The sequence below is a fragment of the Condylura cristata genome, unplaced genomic scaffold, assembly GCF_000260355.1.
Source record: "Condylura cristata isolate star-nosed mole 26May11 unplaced genomic scaffold, ConCri1.0 scaffold00014, whole genome shotgun sequence".
In the NCBI taxonomy this organism is placed as follows: Eukaryota; Metazoa; Chordata; class Mammalia; order Eulipotyphla; family Talpidae; genus Condylura; species Condylura cristata.
Window position 1 is genome coordinate 6,929,192 of NW_004567115.1, and position 16,292 is coordinate 6,945,483.

The 16,292-nt window shown below is 38.9% G+C and overlaps 1 protein-coding gene across 3 annotated transcripts in view; it reads left to right on the forward strand.

Moving 5' to 3' along the window:
* The window catches only part of TFDP2 (transcription factor Dp-2 (E2F dimerization partner 2)), a 151,511-nt gene that overhangs the window by 118,173 nt on the left and 17,046 nt on the right, over positions 1-16,292 (forward strand). For 2 of the 3 annotated variants that reach the window (XM_012724937.1, XM_004682142.2), the window contains 5 exons: positions 1,643-1,764; positions 3,018-3,065; positions 10,991-11,153; positions 12,977-13,123; positions 14,553-14,621. In XM_012724937.1, coding sequence (XP_012580391.1) covers positions 1,643-1,764; positions 3,018-3,065; positions 10,991-11,153; positions 12,977-13,123; positions 14,553-14,621 — 549 coding nt within the window. The remainder of the gene's footprint in view (positions 1-1,642; positions 1,765-3,017; positions 3,066-10,990; positions 11,154-12,976; positions 13,124-14,552; positions 14,622-16,292) is intronic. The other variant, XM_004682141.2, reaches the window with a different exon arrangement.

The following is a 16,292-nucleotide window of genomic DNA, read 5'->3' on the forward strand; positions in this document are numbered from 1 at the left end:
TAAAAAAGTATATATTCTTAATTCTATTAATTCCCTTTCTGGAGTCTATGTCTAGGAAATAGAAATTAAAACCTACATAATTGTACAAAAATATTTCTCACAGTTTTATTTGTAATATTGAGCAATTGGATATCCACATACACCCAACAATAGAGAATAATAAATCCACATGGTGCTGGAATGTTGTACTGTTAGTAAAATGTCTTTGAAAAATTCTTAATAATATGAAGAAAACTAAGGTGATGGCACACGGGTGATTTGGTGATGGGAAGCCCATGGGGATTACAACTGAGATGGAAAAAGGGCACAAAATGATGTAAAAATAAACTATTAATTTAAAAAAATAATAATAATATGAAGAAATATTATTTTTTAAAAAAGAGAGAATTGCATCTGCATATTAATCAAGTTGTACAACATCTTCTCATTTATTTTGGTCTGTGAAGATCTGATTTACTCTAATCCTAGCTTCACCAAATCAGGCTTGGCTACTGTTGGGTTCCATAATTTCAAAGAACGCTTTTTTGCCCCCTTTTTCTAAGTTTTAAAAGATTGTCAGTTATCAACTCCCTCCTTCCAAATGCTTTTGCTTACTGAAACCTGCATTGGACAACAAGTCAGACTTTAGAATGCTTGTCTTTAAAGAGGCTAGGTTAGGAGTGAATCAGGTTTTGCATGTTTTTAGGTGATTGATATTATGTGCATTTTAGGCAGTAAGGTTTCTTCCTGCTGTGTAGGTTATCAGTCAACATATTTTCTCTCTGTAGACTTTTCTTTGTGGGTTTTTCTTCTTCTTCTTTTTTTTTTAAGATTTATTTGTGCATACAGAACTGGGGTACAGGCTAGAGGCTCAGGGGCGGTGAGAGGCTTCACCAAAGATAGAGTGGGGAACAGAACAGGCAGGTCGATGAAGTACACTGCTGAAGGGAGCAGCAGGTGGGTCAGGAGAGGTCTGCCGTGCCATGTGGTCACCTCCGGGGCAGGCGGGAATCGAACTCATACAGAAGCGGCTTTAGATTCTCAGTGCTGTGTTTTAACCCGCTGCGCCACGAAGGAGGGCCTTTCTTCTTCTTTTTTAAAAGATTTATTTATGGCCCTTCCTGGTGGCGCAGTGGGTTAAAGCACTGCACTAAGAATCTAAAGCCACTTCTGTATGAGTTCGATTCCCGCCTGCCCCGGAGGTGACCACATGGCGTGGCAGACCTCTCCTGACCCGCCCGCTGCTCCCCACTCTGTCTCTGGTGAAGCCTCTCGCCACCCCTGAGCCTCTGGCCTGTACCCCAGTTCTGTATGTACAAATAAATAAATCTTTAAAAAAAATTATTTATTTACTTATGCAGACAAACTGGGGTACAGGCCAGAGGTGCAGGGGGTGGGGTATGGGGTGAGAGAAATCAGCAGAGACAGAGTGGGGAGCACAAAAGGCAGATCTACTGAAATACACTGCTGAGGTGAGCAACAGGTGGGTCAGGAGAGGTCTGCCATGCCATGTGGGTCAGCTCCCTGGCTGGGGATCAAATTGTGCTGCAGTAGCTGCAATAGCTCTATAGTGCTGCACTTTAACATGTTGCGCCACCTGGGAGTCCTTTGTGGGTTTTTCTTAATAACTAATAATATTGTTTGCTTTGTCGTAACTTTGCAGATTATAAGCACACCACAGAGACTAACCAGTTCAGGAAGTGTTCTGATCGGGAGTCCATACACCCCTGCACCAGCAATGGTTACTCAGACACACATCGCTGAAGCTGCTGGCTGGGTCCCCAGGTAAGGTGTGCAAGCTACCAGTTTTGAAACATTTTCTTAAAGTTCTCACTTTCTCTCACTATCACATCTCCGGTTTTTATTCTACACCTCTCTAGTTCTTAAAAACTAACGTATTTCCTTTTCAGTTGCCTGTTTCCTTTCTAACCTAGGTCATCTCTGAAGCAACCATTTTTAAAAAGGAGAAAGCAAAATAATCACTATACACGAATCTTCTGACTTTTTCAATTCTGAAAGAAAATTACTTGTTACGATTATGACACCAGCTGTCTTGGACGTGTAAAAACTGTACTTTATATTGTTTTAATAAACATAAACATATTAAGGGCCGGCTACATAGAGAATTTCTCCTCTGGATTCTTATTTTCTTAGAATCAGAAAAAGGAACAGAAAAAGTCGACTTAAGTATTCAATATTTAAATTCTATTTATTTTTCTCTTGATTCTTTTTAAATATTGGACAACTATGTCAGTATTCCCTCTCTACCAGTCCTGTGCCACTTTAGCATCAAATCTTTTCATGTTCCTGCTTGCCTGTAAGATAACCCTGCCCAACCCTGCTCCCCTCCTCACCATTTTAGAATCTTACCCTCCCATGAGGAAAAGAAGTAGTAAGATGACTCAAAAACTTCATTTTTTTCACTTTCATTTCCCATAGTGCCTTCTGGCACTGGCAATTCATTGACTTACAGCTGTAAGGTCCAGTTTCAGATGTATAGCTCTGTTTCTGCTATCACATGCAACGCTATGAGAACCTCCCAGGTCCCATGGCTACATTCGAGTCTTAAGACCATTCTCTAGTAGCACTCAAAGTTAACCTTGGCTTTTAGTCCAGTTATGAGAGGCTATGACCTGAAAATCAAGCCTGTGCCAACAGTGTTGACCCACTTTAGAGATGACCAGGATTTACATATTTTTCAGCCTCAGGGAGGCTTTATATTGATGCTGGTATGGTTGTCTGGTTTTTCTTTTGTGTACCATCATCATGATCAAAACTAATCTGTGCCTTCTCTTTTGTAAATCTGTAATATCCCTCAAAGATTCATCGAGTTCTTTTCAAACAGTGACTGTGATATTGTAATTTCTTGGCCCTGTGATAAAATTTTAATTTTGGTTTTATGTACATGTCTTCTGTGTTTGTTAGTTTTTGTGGTTAGTTATATTCACTATGGAATTAGACACATTACAATAAATTACTTATGAAATGAGTTATATTTATATATGTGTTCTTTTTGTGCTATCTTTTTTTCTTTGTAGTGATAGAAAACGGGCTAGAGAATTTATAGACTCTGATTTTTCAGAAAGGTGAGTATAATTACTTTGTTTGGCACATGGTACTACATAGAGGGTTTCCTGACTAGACTCAATTCCAGGTTAAGTGATGAGATATTTTCCTGCACCAACCTTTAACTTCCTTGGGTTTCTGTCAGTATTTCATACCCTATTGAGTATTGTACTTCACTTAGTTTTTTGTTTTTACGTTTTAAAAGGACAGGTTTATTAGGAAAGGGAGAAAGCAAAAGAGGTACCAGCATAGTCACGGGCGGCCAGGAGAGCTGCTCTGTGTCACTTATTTATTTATCATAAATTATATTACTAAATTTATTACACTAAAGTTTTATAAATGTTCCATTAAACTAAATTATGCTATAGGATTAGCATATTAAATATACTGAAGTTACTGTATTTGTTTGGTTTCAAAAGAAATGGCCCCGTGGGTATTTGGCTATTGGCAGAGTGTCATGGACCTCCTTTTGGAAGCTGAGCTTTTCTGCCAAAGTGAATATTCCACATCAACCCATCTGCCCAGAGATTTTATGAGAAGTTTTATTGAACACACTTAAAGATCATCACACTTAAATTCTCACTCTGGTTAAGTGATCTGTGGTGCCTAATAAGACTTCCCTTGACTGTCACAGTGGTTCTCAGTTCTCAGTGATTCAGAATATGTTAAATAAAGTATCAGGCCTACCAAGTTGGTAACTCAGGATTAAAAACTATCACTTGCTGCAAGGGTTTAAGTCTCAGCACTAAATACAGCTTTCAGCAGCCACTGCGGCAAGTTTGATCCTGGCCAGGGAGCTTACCCACATGGCACTGCAGACCTCTCCTGTCCTGCCCTCTGCTGCCCTCAGCAGTGTATTTCAGTAGTTCCGCCTCTTCTGCTCCCCACTCTGTCTCTGGTGAATCCTCTCTGCCCTGCATCCTAGCTCATAAATGCATAAATAAATAAAATAAATTAAAAATATAACTATCACTTTAAGATCATTATTAAAGTTAAGGTCAATATTCCATGCAGGCCACTATACTGGGTAGTTACTAAGTTGCATTTTGTTCAAATAAGACAAGTGCCACCCAGGGCAGTTGCATTATATGAGATTGAGGATTGTTGCTATTTTAAATAAAACCTTGCCAGTTATGTCTTTTCAATGTTATTATGATTCTAAACTTTTGTCATTCCTTTGCCAAAGTGTTTTGTTTTATTCTCTTTCTCCTGTTCAGTCATCTGCTCTTGATACACTAGTTTTCTGTCTTCCACTTCTGCTTTGCTAGCTCTGATTTGCTGTGCTCTGAGAAGCTACATGGCTTCAATCTGAAATGGAATAAATTCAGTTAGAATTCAGTCTGAAATGAAAGTGAATTGGCTCAGACTGGAGACCTGGGTGTGTTTTCTTGCTTTGTTACTAACTTTGGCTTAGTTCCTCAGTGGCCTTTCTTGTTGCCTTTAGGTTCTTCATTATTTTAAACATGTGAAATCATGTCTTTGGAACTGATATATAGAACTATGCGGTGAAATCTTTTTTCTCTCTTATAGGAATTCCTCTTTTTAACTCATATGAGTCTTTATGTTTAATCCTTGGAAAGCACAGCAATTCAAGTTCTTTTTTTTTTTTTTAAAGATTTATTTATTTATGCATACAGAAATGGGGTACAGGCCAGAAATGCAGGCGCAGTGAGAGGCTTCACCAGAGACAGAGTGGGGAGCAGAATAGACAGATCGACAAAGTATAGTGCTGCAGGGAGCAGTGGGCGGGTCAGGAGAGGTCTGCCTCACCATGTGTATCACCTCCGGAGTGGGGATCAAACTCGCACTTTAGTGGCTGCTGCTGGCTTGCAGGGCTGTGTCCTGACCCGCTATGCCACCAGGGAGGGCCCAGAAGTTCAAATTCTTGCAGAAACATTTAACAGTGTTTAAGGCCTTCCACAGGACTTCATTAGTTACTGGTGAAGTCTATATACTGCAAATAGTATTTTAAAATTCTCTTTATTACATGCCTTTATAAGAGAGAATGCACATATAAAATTTCTAGAAGTGATTTGTTGGGACAGCCAATGATTCTATGTTCCATTTATTTATTTATTTATATAAAATATTTTATTCATTTATACATATAAGAACTAGGGTATAGGCCAGGGGGGGAAAGGTGAGAGGATTCACCAGAGACAGAGCGAGGAGCAGAACAGGCAGATGGACTGAAGTACACTGCTGAGGGTAGCAGTGGATAAGACAGGAGAGGTCTGCTGTGCCATGTGGGTTAACTCCCTGACTGGGGATTGAATTGAACTCACGTTGCACAACCAATAGCTTCCTGGTGCTAAGACCTAACCCCTTGTACCACTATGAAGGCACTGAGTTGAGAATTTTATTTACTTTAACCCATTATCCAATTCTTAGCAGAAATATAAACCCCCATCCACAACATATTTATTTTGACATAGCTCCTGTGCTCCTATTTTCAGCAATTCTTATTTACTCTTGTCACTTAAATGGTACTAATTATATAAATTTATGTGAGGCTAGCCATTTGTATGGTAGGGAACATAATTTTGGCTCCCCTTAGGTTAAGGATTATTTTAGGCTGGCTATTTTGGGGAAGCATAAGATACAGGAGGGACTGTGAAAGCTGGGTAGAGGGTACACTTTTATAAGATACATTTATATGGATAAAAGAAAATCTCCATTTGTGAGGATGTCCCTCAGTAGCTGTGCTGGAGAGAGAGGTGGCAACTTTGTGTAACAACACCCTCAGTGGAGGAGGGTGCAACTTTGTGTAACAACCCAAGTATAACAAATCTGCATAACAAGGGTTTACAATACTTTTCTGGTAACCTCCCCTGTTGGCTTTCCTGTTCCCCCAACATGCTTTGTTGTTAATGTTATTTTATTGGGTGGCTTGGATCATTCTAGTGAGTTACTCAATTTTTCTGGGTCTAGATCCTGTAATGCAGAACACATACATGCTATTAAACATTTGTTTTTCTTCCGTAAATCTTTTATTGAAGGGTGGCTCCATCAAGGACACAAAAGGGTAGAGGAAAAATCATCATCTCTCCCCTAACAGTACCTGAATAAATCAGACTCCATGGGCAAGTCAACATAGAGTGAGCTTTGTGTGGAAATGTATGTAGCAAATGGGAATTGGTGGGTTCTTTCTATAAATGGTGCCTGGCACCATTTGGTGTAGGTATTTACTATTGCCACCACTGAGTTTAGACAGAACCAGGGATGTGATTGGATTTATGTGGAAAAATCACTTAATGACCACATGGGTAAAGGATTGCAATACCTTTAGACAGCACAAAGGGAAAGCTGTTATCAGGTTCTAGTTATACCCTGAGAGATTATCAGGGCCTGAATTAGGGCAGTGGAAACGAAAAGCAGAGGTTGGCATTAAGAGTTATGTAAGACAGGCCCTCCCTGGTGGCGCAGCGGGTTAAAGCACAGCACTGAGAATCTAAAGCCACTTCCGCATGAGTTCGATTCCCGCCTGCTCCGGAGGTGACCACATGGCGTGGCAGACCGCTCCTGACCCGCCCGCTGCTCCCCTCAGCAGTGTACTTCGTTGATCTGCCTGTTCTGTTCCCCACTCTGTCTGTGGTGAAGCCTCTCACCGCCCCTGAGCCTCTGACCTGTACCCCAGTTCTGTATGCACAAATAAATAAATCTTTAAAAAAAAAAAAAAAAGAGTTATGTAAGACAACACTTGAAATAGATTTTATGGGTGGAGTTCAGGTGATGGGGTTTGGTGTGTGGGTTTTCTGGGTCTCTCTAAGAATTTAGCAGATGTTCCCATTCATCAGCACATGGCATGTTTGTTGGGAAAAGGGAAAAAGGAAGAGAGATGCCGGCAGAGATACAGCTGAGCAGAAGAGCTGCTGTTGTGGAAAGGGCTAGAAAGGGGAGCCGGCATAGACACAGGTGGGCGGTCTTAAAGGGGAGCTGTGTTTTGCTAGGCCAAGGGGTGTTCTTTCATGGAGTGATTGTGGAAATGATCACCTTGGGGTCAGATGGGGTTAATCCTCTCTGTCCCCACCTCTGGCTGATAATCTTTTCTGACCCCACCTTAGATTCCTGGAACCTTCCATAACCGGTTTAATTAAGATTTATTAATCTTCCCTACCCCCACCTCTAGCATTTGTCCTTAAGAGATCTTTTATCCTAAATTTTTCTATTCTAAGATTCCATCAATATTATGTTAAGTTAGCTTGGTTACATAGAGAGTTAGATGACTATAGGATGAAGCTTATGTTTTGGGCCTGGACATTGGCTGGGATCATGCTATCTGTCGCTCCTCTAAATGAGAAGTGCAATAAGATCAGAAGTTAACGTGTGTTGTTCCTGGAGGTATAGGTCACTTATGAAAGCAGAGTAAGTAACTCAATCCATTCCCCTTTTGACCAGTTTTCAAGATGATTCATTTCTTTTTTAGCTATCTCTGAAGGTGAACAGGTCTTCCCTTTTAAAAACACCATTATGGACTCTTGAATTTAAACATATTTAATGGGTTTCATACATTTGCAAATATGTCAGTGTTGAAGCTTAAACTTTTCCGACTTTGATCTGTACTAAGTATCTTCAGTTGACTCTTAAATAGTTCTGACATATCCCAGAAGTCTTTCGTAAAGTTTTTTTTCTAAAATGGTTTGATAAGATTTTCCAAGGTCATTTAATGTATTTCCTATTTCATACCTAGAATTTGCCATTTCTTTAAGAAATCCCTGGTTGAACATTTTAAAAGAATAGAGCTAAAATATATAACATTGATATTAATATTTAATGAGTTCATGATACTTCAAATTAAAATCTTATTAAACTGATTCTCTAGTACATCTCAGCCCCTTCCCTTCCACACTAAGAATCTTGATTTTCAAGAATAAAGGGATGACAGAATATGTGGATACAATAACAACTTAGTACATGCTCAGTGGTCTATAAATATACAAATAATAATAGTACCACTAATGTAATGACAAAAATATCTTGAAAATTTGTGTATATTCTGTCTCCATTCTTTCCCCATTTCTTTAATAGCCATATTTTATCCACAAAACATATAGCCATTTATATGGTATAGTCATTCTTAGCTTTCACTTAGTCTTATGTCATCAGGAACTATATATTTAGTACTCACCAGTCCTTATATCAATGTCTCTGTAGTCATTTTGATTATCTGAAGTTGTTCTCTGATGGTTTCCTTTAGGAACTGATCACGTGTTTAGTATTTCCTGAGTTCATGCCCTTTATAGCACATGCTATTGAAAAAATTGGTGTCCTTTTCTTCTGGATACCTAACTGAGTCTTTTTCTTTGAAATTCAGTCATGTTGCTAGAATGTGTTGGCACTTGTCATTCTGATTTGATACTTGCTTTTGTTTTTAGGAATATTTCCTTGAATTATAACATTTAGTATTTATCCCTCTGCTTTGATTTTTTTGTTGTTGTTTTGAGATATGTCTGTGTATTCTTTGCTTGCCTCTGCGAGACTCATTCTTTCTTACCTAAGCTGTTACAGTAACCTAGCTATTCTTCCTGTCTATGATTTTGTCCCCCATAAATTCATGTTATATTTTGTGCTCAGCATATCTGCCTATTTGAAAGTTTCTCCTTGTCATTCCCCACAGAATAGTGGTTAATTTGTATTTCACAAGTAGTCTGAGAGGTAAGGTGTCTGTACTTCGGGAGTGCACAGATGACTCTTTAGAAATGTAGGGAAAAGAAAGTAGATACCTAATCTTATTTTAATCTTGTAAAAGTCCATTTAGTGTCTATTAATGCACACAACATAGTAGGGTATGTAACAGATCTATAAATAATAACATCATAGTGATAGATTATGATAAAGTCCAGGTTCCTTTGTGTGACATTTAGGAACCTCAAGTCTTAACCTTTCTGCCTCATCTTTTGCTTTGCACTTAATTCTGGTAATGCCATAGTGTTTTTAAATCTTTCCAACTATATTATGTATTTCACTCTGCTACATGTTACTGCTTTTTCTTCTGCCTGGATATCTTTCCTAACTTTCTTCGCTTGACTCTTTTCTTCAGTAGTAAGATCATTAGCCATGAGACCTGCTCTCTTAACAAAGATAAGTGAACAATGTTAATTTTAAGCACTGTGGCATACAACAGACCGCTAGAACTTACTCATTTGCATAACTAAAACTTTATACATGTTGAACAAGAACTCCCCATTTTGGGGCCTCCCTGCTGGGGGTTAAAGTATAGCACTATGAAGCTATCCACAGCCACTGCAGCATAGTTCTATCCCTGGCCATGGAGATGACTGCATGGCACAGCAGCCCTCTCCTGTCCTACCTGCTGCTCACCTCACCAGTGTATTTCAGTCATTTTGCCTGTTCTCCCTACTGTATCTGGTGATTCCCCTCATTCCCCACACCTCTGGGCTGTGTACCCCAGTTCTTATATGCATAAATAAATAAACCTTTAAAAAAAAAAGAACTCCCCATATCATTTTTCAACCAGACTAATGGCAACACCATTTGCTTTCTAGTATTATAAATTTGACCTCAGAACAACAGAGTCATGCATTGCATGTGCTGTGAATGGCTCATTTTTCTTTGTACAACGTCTTCCAGGTTCATCTAAGTTGACACAATATGGCAGGATTCTTTTTTAGGGTTGTATAATGTTCCATTGTTTCCATGTACCATATTTTCTTTATCCATTTATCCATCAGTGAGCATGTAGATTGTTTCCATAGTTTGGCTGTTGCGACTAATGCTACAATGAATATAGGAGTACAGATAATGCTTTGAGATCCAGATTTCAGTTCTTTCAGATATATATCAAGAAATAGGATTGCTAGGTAATATGGTAATTCTATTTGTAATTTGTAGAAGAATTTCCATATTGTTTTCCATAGTAGCTGCACCATTTGATGTTTCCACCAACATAAAACTTATTATGAGGTATGAGGTAATATCTCACTGTGGATTTCATTTGCATTTCCTAGATGATAGTGATGTTAAACCACCCTTTTCATATACAACTATTTGCCAATTGTATATTTTCTTTAAAGTAACATCTGAACATCTCTTTCATCTATTTGTCAATCGCCTTATTTGGTGTTTTGCTATTGAGTAGTAGGAAATTGTTATTTATCAGTAAAGGGTTTGCAAATATTTTCTTCCAATCCATACTTGCCTTTCCATTTTGTTGAATGATTTCACTTGATTAACTCTTACTTCAACAAGTCTTCCTCTTAGACTAAATAACCCTCTTTCTGATTCCCATAGAAAATTGTAACTCTAACTTAGCATATATCTTATTACGTTGGAATTACCTATCATCAGACCTCCATATTGCCTTTTTCTGACTCCCAAGGCGAGAAAGGATTCAGTCTCAATTTTGTACTTTCAGCCCTGATGATGGATGTTGGCATATATTTGGCACTCACATACTTGTGGAAGAAAACTGAACACTTAAGAGTTTTAATAGTTTACCAAAGTTTTAGCTAGGGCATTAACCAAACTTAAAATAAGGGAAGACTTAAATTCATTATTTATACCAGTGACTGTTGATGGAAAACTGAGCAGCTAAATTAACTGAGAATAGTGATATTTTTAATTTTAAGGAAAAAGAATTATAGCATACATAAAATACAGTAAGTTAAGTATTAAGTATAAAGGCTCTACAAAGGCAGGGTTTTGTCTGTTCTTTTCACAGATTTACTCCAGTGTGTAGAACAGTGCCTGTCACATAATAGTAAGTAACTGGTTAGTAAATATTTATTGAAAATAAATGATGTTCATTAGACTTTTAAGGCAAACATTAAGTTCAAAACATTTCTTCATCTCTAATTCAATTTAAAATTTACCACCTGAACCAAAAATCAAAGTACTGTCTTCTCACAATAATTCATTGTTTTGTAAAGACTGTGTCTCATAAGGATAATGGAATGTAAATGCATTTTTTCTTTTTCTTTTTTAGTAAGCGAAGCAAAAAAGGAGATAAAAATGGAAAAGGCTTGAGACATTTTTCAATGAAAGTGTGTGAGAAAGTTCAGCGGAAGGGTACAACATCATATAATGAAGTAGCTGATGAGCTGGTTTCCGAATTCACCAACTCAAATAACCACCTGGCAGCTGACTCGGTAGGTGGCTCAAGAACTTGCTGTTGACTGAGGAATGATGCGACACTGGATCACTTTGGGTTGTCTGTCATCCATCTGAGAACTCAGACAGGCGAGGCCATCCCCACCTTTGCCTTTATTGTAGGGCTTCATATTGTCCATTTGGGAACTTGGTTGTTCTTGATTTTATTTCGTTTCAGAAAGGATTCTTTCACTATTTTTTGAAACATAAAGATAAGCAGGTATTTTTAAAATACCACCTTGCCATTCCTGAATGTCTTTGGATATGTTTCTGAATCTTTGAGCATTCTTTGAGTGTCTGAATCAACAGTGTTATTGAAAGTAAGCATGAGCATATTTGCAAAATTTTCAGTTTTTCCAAAGAGTATGTTAATAGAAAATATCTTTTATCACAGACTGTAACCTGCCTTTCCCGAAGGCAAGTGTCACTATTTTCAGACTCTGAGCATCATTCCAAATACTTTGTTAAAATAAAACTTCTTTTTTTTTTAATATTTATTTACGCATACAGAACTGGGGTACAGGCCAGAGGTGCAGGGATGGTGAGAGGCTTCATCAGGGAAAGAGTGGGGAGCAGAGCAGGCCAACTGATAAAGTACACTGCTAAGGGGAGCAGTGGGTGGGCCTGGAGAGGTCTGCCTCACCATGTGGGTTACCTCCAGGGCAGGCGGAATCGAACTCATGCTCTAAGTGGCTTTAGCTTCTCAATGCTGTGCTTTAACCTACTGCGCCACCAGGGAGGGCCCTCTTCTTGCTTTTAATAAAATACTTCCTGCTATTTCTGTGGAAGAATTGGGTAGTTAATAATTTTTTTCCTTTTACTGTTCTCTGGATGCTTGAAGGAAAGTATATAGATTTCAGATTATTGTGAATGAAGTCAAACTTCTGTCACTGATATGCAGAACCCAGTATGGTCCTCAAGGATCTCACCTTGTCCTGAACTCCTTTATGAGCTGTACGGCAGTCACACATTTCATTGACTATGCCAGATTGCTCCTGTAATTATTTAGTATTCTCCCCTCTTCAATGAGGTTACTTTTATTGTTTCTCTTTTTAATTTTATGCATACAGAACTGGGGTACAAGCCAGAGGTGCAGGGGCGGTGAGGGGATTCACCAGAGACAGAGTGGGGAGAAGAACAGGCCAAATGACGAAGTACACTGCTGAGGGGAGCAGCGGGCTGGTCAGGAGAAGTCTGCCACACCATGTGGGTCACCTCCGGGGCAGTGAGCGAACTCATGCTAAAGTGGCTTTAGCTTCTTAGTGCTGTGCTTTAATTCACTGCGCCATCAGGGAGCGTCAAGTTTTTCTTTCTTTTTTTGTAAGATTTATTTATTTATGCACAAGATATGGGTGTAGGTCAGAGTTGGGGGCGGGGGGTTGAGAGGATTCACCAGAGACAGAGTGGGGAGCAGAACAGGCAGATAGACTGAAATACACTGCTGAAGAGAGTAGTGGGAGCGTCAAGGGAGGTCTATTGTGCCATGTGGGTCACCTGGCCGGGGATGGATCAAACTCATGCTACAATGGCTGCAGATAGTTTCATAGTACTATGCTTTAACCTCTTGTGCTACCAGGGAAGTCTACTTTCATTGATTTTTCTACCTTGGAAACTATGATACATAGTTTTTTCCACTTAGAGCTGTTGGTAATATATCATTATTTTTTTAGATTTTTATGTTTGGATTGTTGAAAGTGTAATTTTTTTCATCTTTATTTTTGAAGGCCATTTCACTGGTTGAAGATATAACTAACTTTGTGCTATTACATGACTTTGATTTATAAATAGCTAAAATGTGTCACTCAATAGAAATACTTTTTAGCAGGCTTATGACCAGAAGAATATTAGGCGAAGAGTTTATGATGCTTTAAATGTGCTAATGGCAATGAACATAATTTCAAAGGAGAAAAAAGAAATCAAGTGGATTGGCTTGCCCACCAATTCTGCTCAGGAATGTCAAAACCTGGAGGTAAGTGAGGAAAATCTACTTACAGTATTTCATTTTATTTCACATTAAGAGGCAAATTTAACTTAGAAATGTGGTTAAAATTAATTAATATTTTTGGTTTATATATACTATGTTATTTAAAAAACTTTTCAATATAAATTTTAGAATGAAAATTTTAGAGTATAGTTTAACTAATTCATTATCATGAGTCAAGAAAACAATAATTGTTTGAAGCTAGTTTGTCCCAAAACACATTTGTTACTATAACTAGGAATTTTGTGAATTAAATATATGTAATATTAGCATCTACACTAAATTTAGTAGTCATTTAAGCTGAGTTGTTATTTCATTCTTCAAGAAGTAATACAGCAAAGTATTAATAGGGTCTCCAGAGCCAGAGGACTTTTGCCACTCACTGGTTGGGTGTTCTTAGATGGTTATTTAAACCTCTCTGCCTCCATTTTCTTTTTTCTCTCTTTTTTAAAGGAGTTTTTTTGTTTTTTTTTTTCAAGTTTTTTTTTTAAGATTTATTTATTTGTGCATACAGAACTGGGGTACAGGCCAGAGGCTCAGGGGCGGCGAGAGGCTTCACCATAGACAGAGCGGGGAGCAGAACAGGCAGATCGACGAAGTACACTGCTGAGGGGAGCAGCAGGCGGGTCAGGAGAGGTCTGCCACGCCATGTGGTCACCTCCAGGGCAGGCGGGAATCGAGCTCATGCAGAAGTGGCTTTAGCTTCTCAGTGCTGTGCCTCAACCCACTGTGCCACCAGGGAGGGCCCTCAAGTTTTTTTGTTTGTTTGTTTGTTTTTTAATACATGCAAAGACTGGGGCCAAGGCCAGAGGTGCAGGGGGGACTCACCAGAGACAGAGTGGGGAGCAGGACAGGTGGACTGACTGAAATACACTGCCGAGGGGAGCAGCAGGCAAGACCAGAGAGGTCTCCTGCACCAGGTGGGTCAGCTCCCTGGCTGGAGATAGAACTCATGCTGCAATGGCTGCTGATAGCGTGATAGCATCGAGTTTTAACCCCCGTAGACTGGGAGGCCCTGTGCCTCCATTTTCTTACATATAAAATGGATAACAACAGTATTTATTTCAGAAGTTTTGTGAAGATGAATTAAGTGATTGTATATAAAATGGAGTACTGGCACACGGAGTTACATATTCATTAACTATTAACTGTTAATAATAGAACCTGTGTAATAATAGCAACAAGGGCTGCATTCATTAAATGGATAGATTTCATTATTAATGACAACAGCCAGTATTTGTCTATTTGCCTGCTCACTTACCCCAAACCTTTCCCCCCAGAAGTATGATGTTGATTGTTAAAATGGGCTGAGTTTATCTAAGAAAAATTCTTGGTATTTCAGAGTAAGAGCCTAGGAAGTGAGCAGAACTTTATATTCTCTATATGTTCGTGTTATTTTGTAATGTCTGTTTTAAAGATAGAGAAGCAGAGGCGGATAGAACGGATTAAACAGAAGCGGGCCCAGCTCCAAGAACTTCTCCTGCAGGTAAAGATGCTGGGGTGTGTTTCTATACTGTCCCTGCAATATTCTGCCCCTCCACTTCCTTACCTTTAGAGCTCTCTGCGCTGGGTACTTTTTTTTGTTTGTTTTCATTTTAAATTTATTTATTTAGACATATAGAACTGGGGTACAGGTCAGAGATACAGGAGTTGTGAGAGGATTCACCAGAGACAGTGGGGAGCAAAACAGGCAGATCTATGAAGTACCCTGCTGAGGGGAGCAACAGGCGAGACAGGAGAGGTCTGCCGCGCCATGTGGGTCACCTCCGGGACTGGGGATTGAACTGGCATTGAATCAGCTGTGGTTGGCTTGCAAGTGCTGTGTCCTAACCCATTGCACCACCAGGGAAGGCCCTGCTGGGGCTTTTGAATAGTGCCTGGTGGGCTACTCTGCATTGCAGCTCATTGCATCCTGATGGTGTGCTGTTAGAGGGTCCCGTCTCTCACCACCTCGGGGCCCACGGTGGCTCACCTGCCTTGTATGTGACCCACATTGTATAACAATTTACTTTTGATACTCCTACTCTGAACAGAAGTCGATAGGAGTCTTGTGTTTGATTATTTAGCACTAATTCGTTATCTCAAGAAAGCTTGTTAAATTTTAGGTGCTTTGAGAAAGAAAATAAGTCCATGTCTGATACTTAGGGTCTGTAAATGACAGAATGACATTAAAATAGCCAATAACTTCTAGAATACCAAAGCTTAAAAATGCATGTTTAAGAAAATTAAAATTTATACTCTAATAAGAATACCTATAAATTATTTATAATTCTTTGGCTGATTATCTAGAACTTGGATGACTTTCTTAAAAAACACAATAGAAATCTTATATAAAATCATGGGAGATTAATGGACTTTCCTACACCCATTTCTGGAGTAAAAATTTGCCAAATATAAGCAGTCCAACCAAAAACAGTAAAATTTGCCACATATATACTTTTGCTTTAACAGCAGATTGTCTGTACATGAAAAACATTACAACCAATCATAAAGTACACTTAGATTTAAATAACTATAACTACTAATTTTTTGTGTAAGCTACTTTTGAAAATAAAGGGAGTAAAAAAACAAAAGAAAAAGAAACAAAAGGGAGTAATAGTTTCTCAAAGATCATTGCAGGCTTTTCTCCTAAATACTTTTTTTTCCTAATGGACAGAACATGTTAGGCATTTATAAGTACTACAGATTTTGTTTTCACTTTTTAGATGCTTATATTAGTGTTGTTGTTGTTGTTTAAAGATTTATTTATTTATACATACAAGAACTGGGGTACAGGCCAGAGGTGCGGCAGAGGGTGAGAGGATTCACCAGAGACATAGTGGGGAGCAGAAAAGGAGGACTGGCTGAAATACTCTGCTGAGGGGAGCAGCAGAAGAGACAGGAGAGATCTGCTGCGCCATGTGGGTCAGCTCCCTGGCCGGAGATCAAATTTATGCTGCAATGGCTACAGATAGCTTTAAACTTTTGGGCTGTGCTTTAACCTTTTGGGTTTTTTTGTTTGTTTGTTTTTGTTTTTTTTTATTTGTGCATACAGAACTGGGGTACGGGCTAGAGGTTCAGGGGTGGTGAGAGGCTTCACCAGAGACAGAGTGGGGAACAGAACAGGCAGATCGATGAAGTACACTGCTGAGGGGAACAGCAGGTGGGTCAGGAGAGG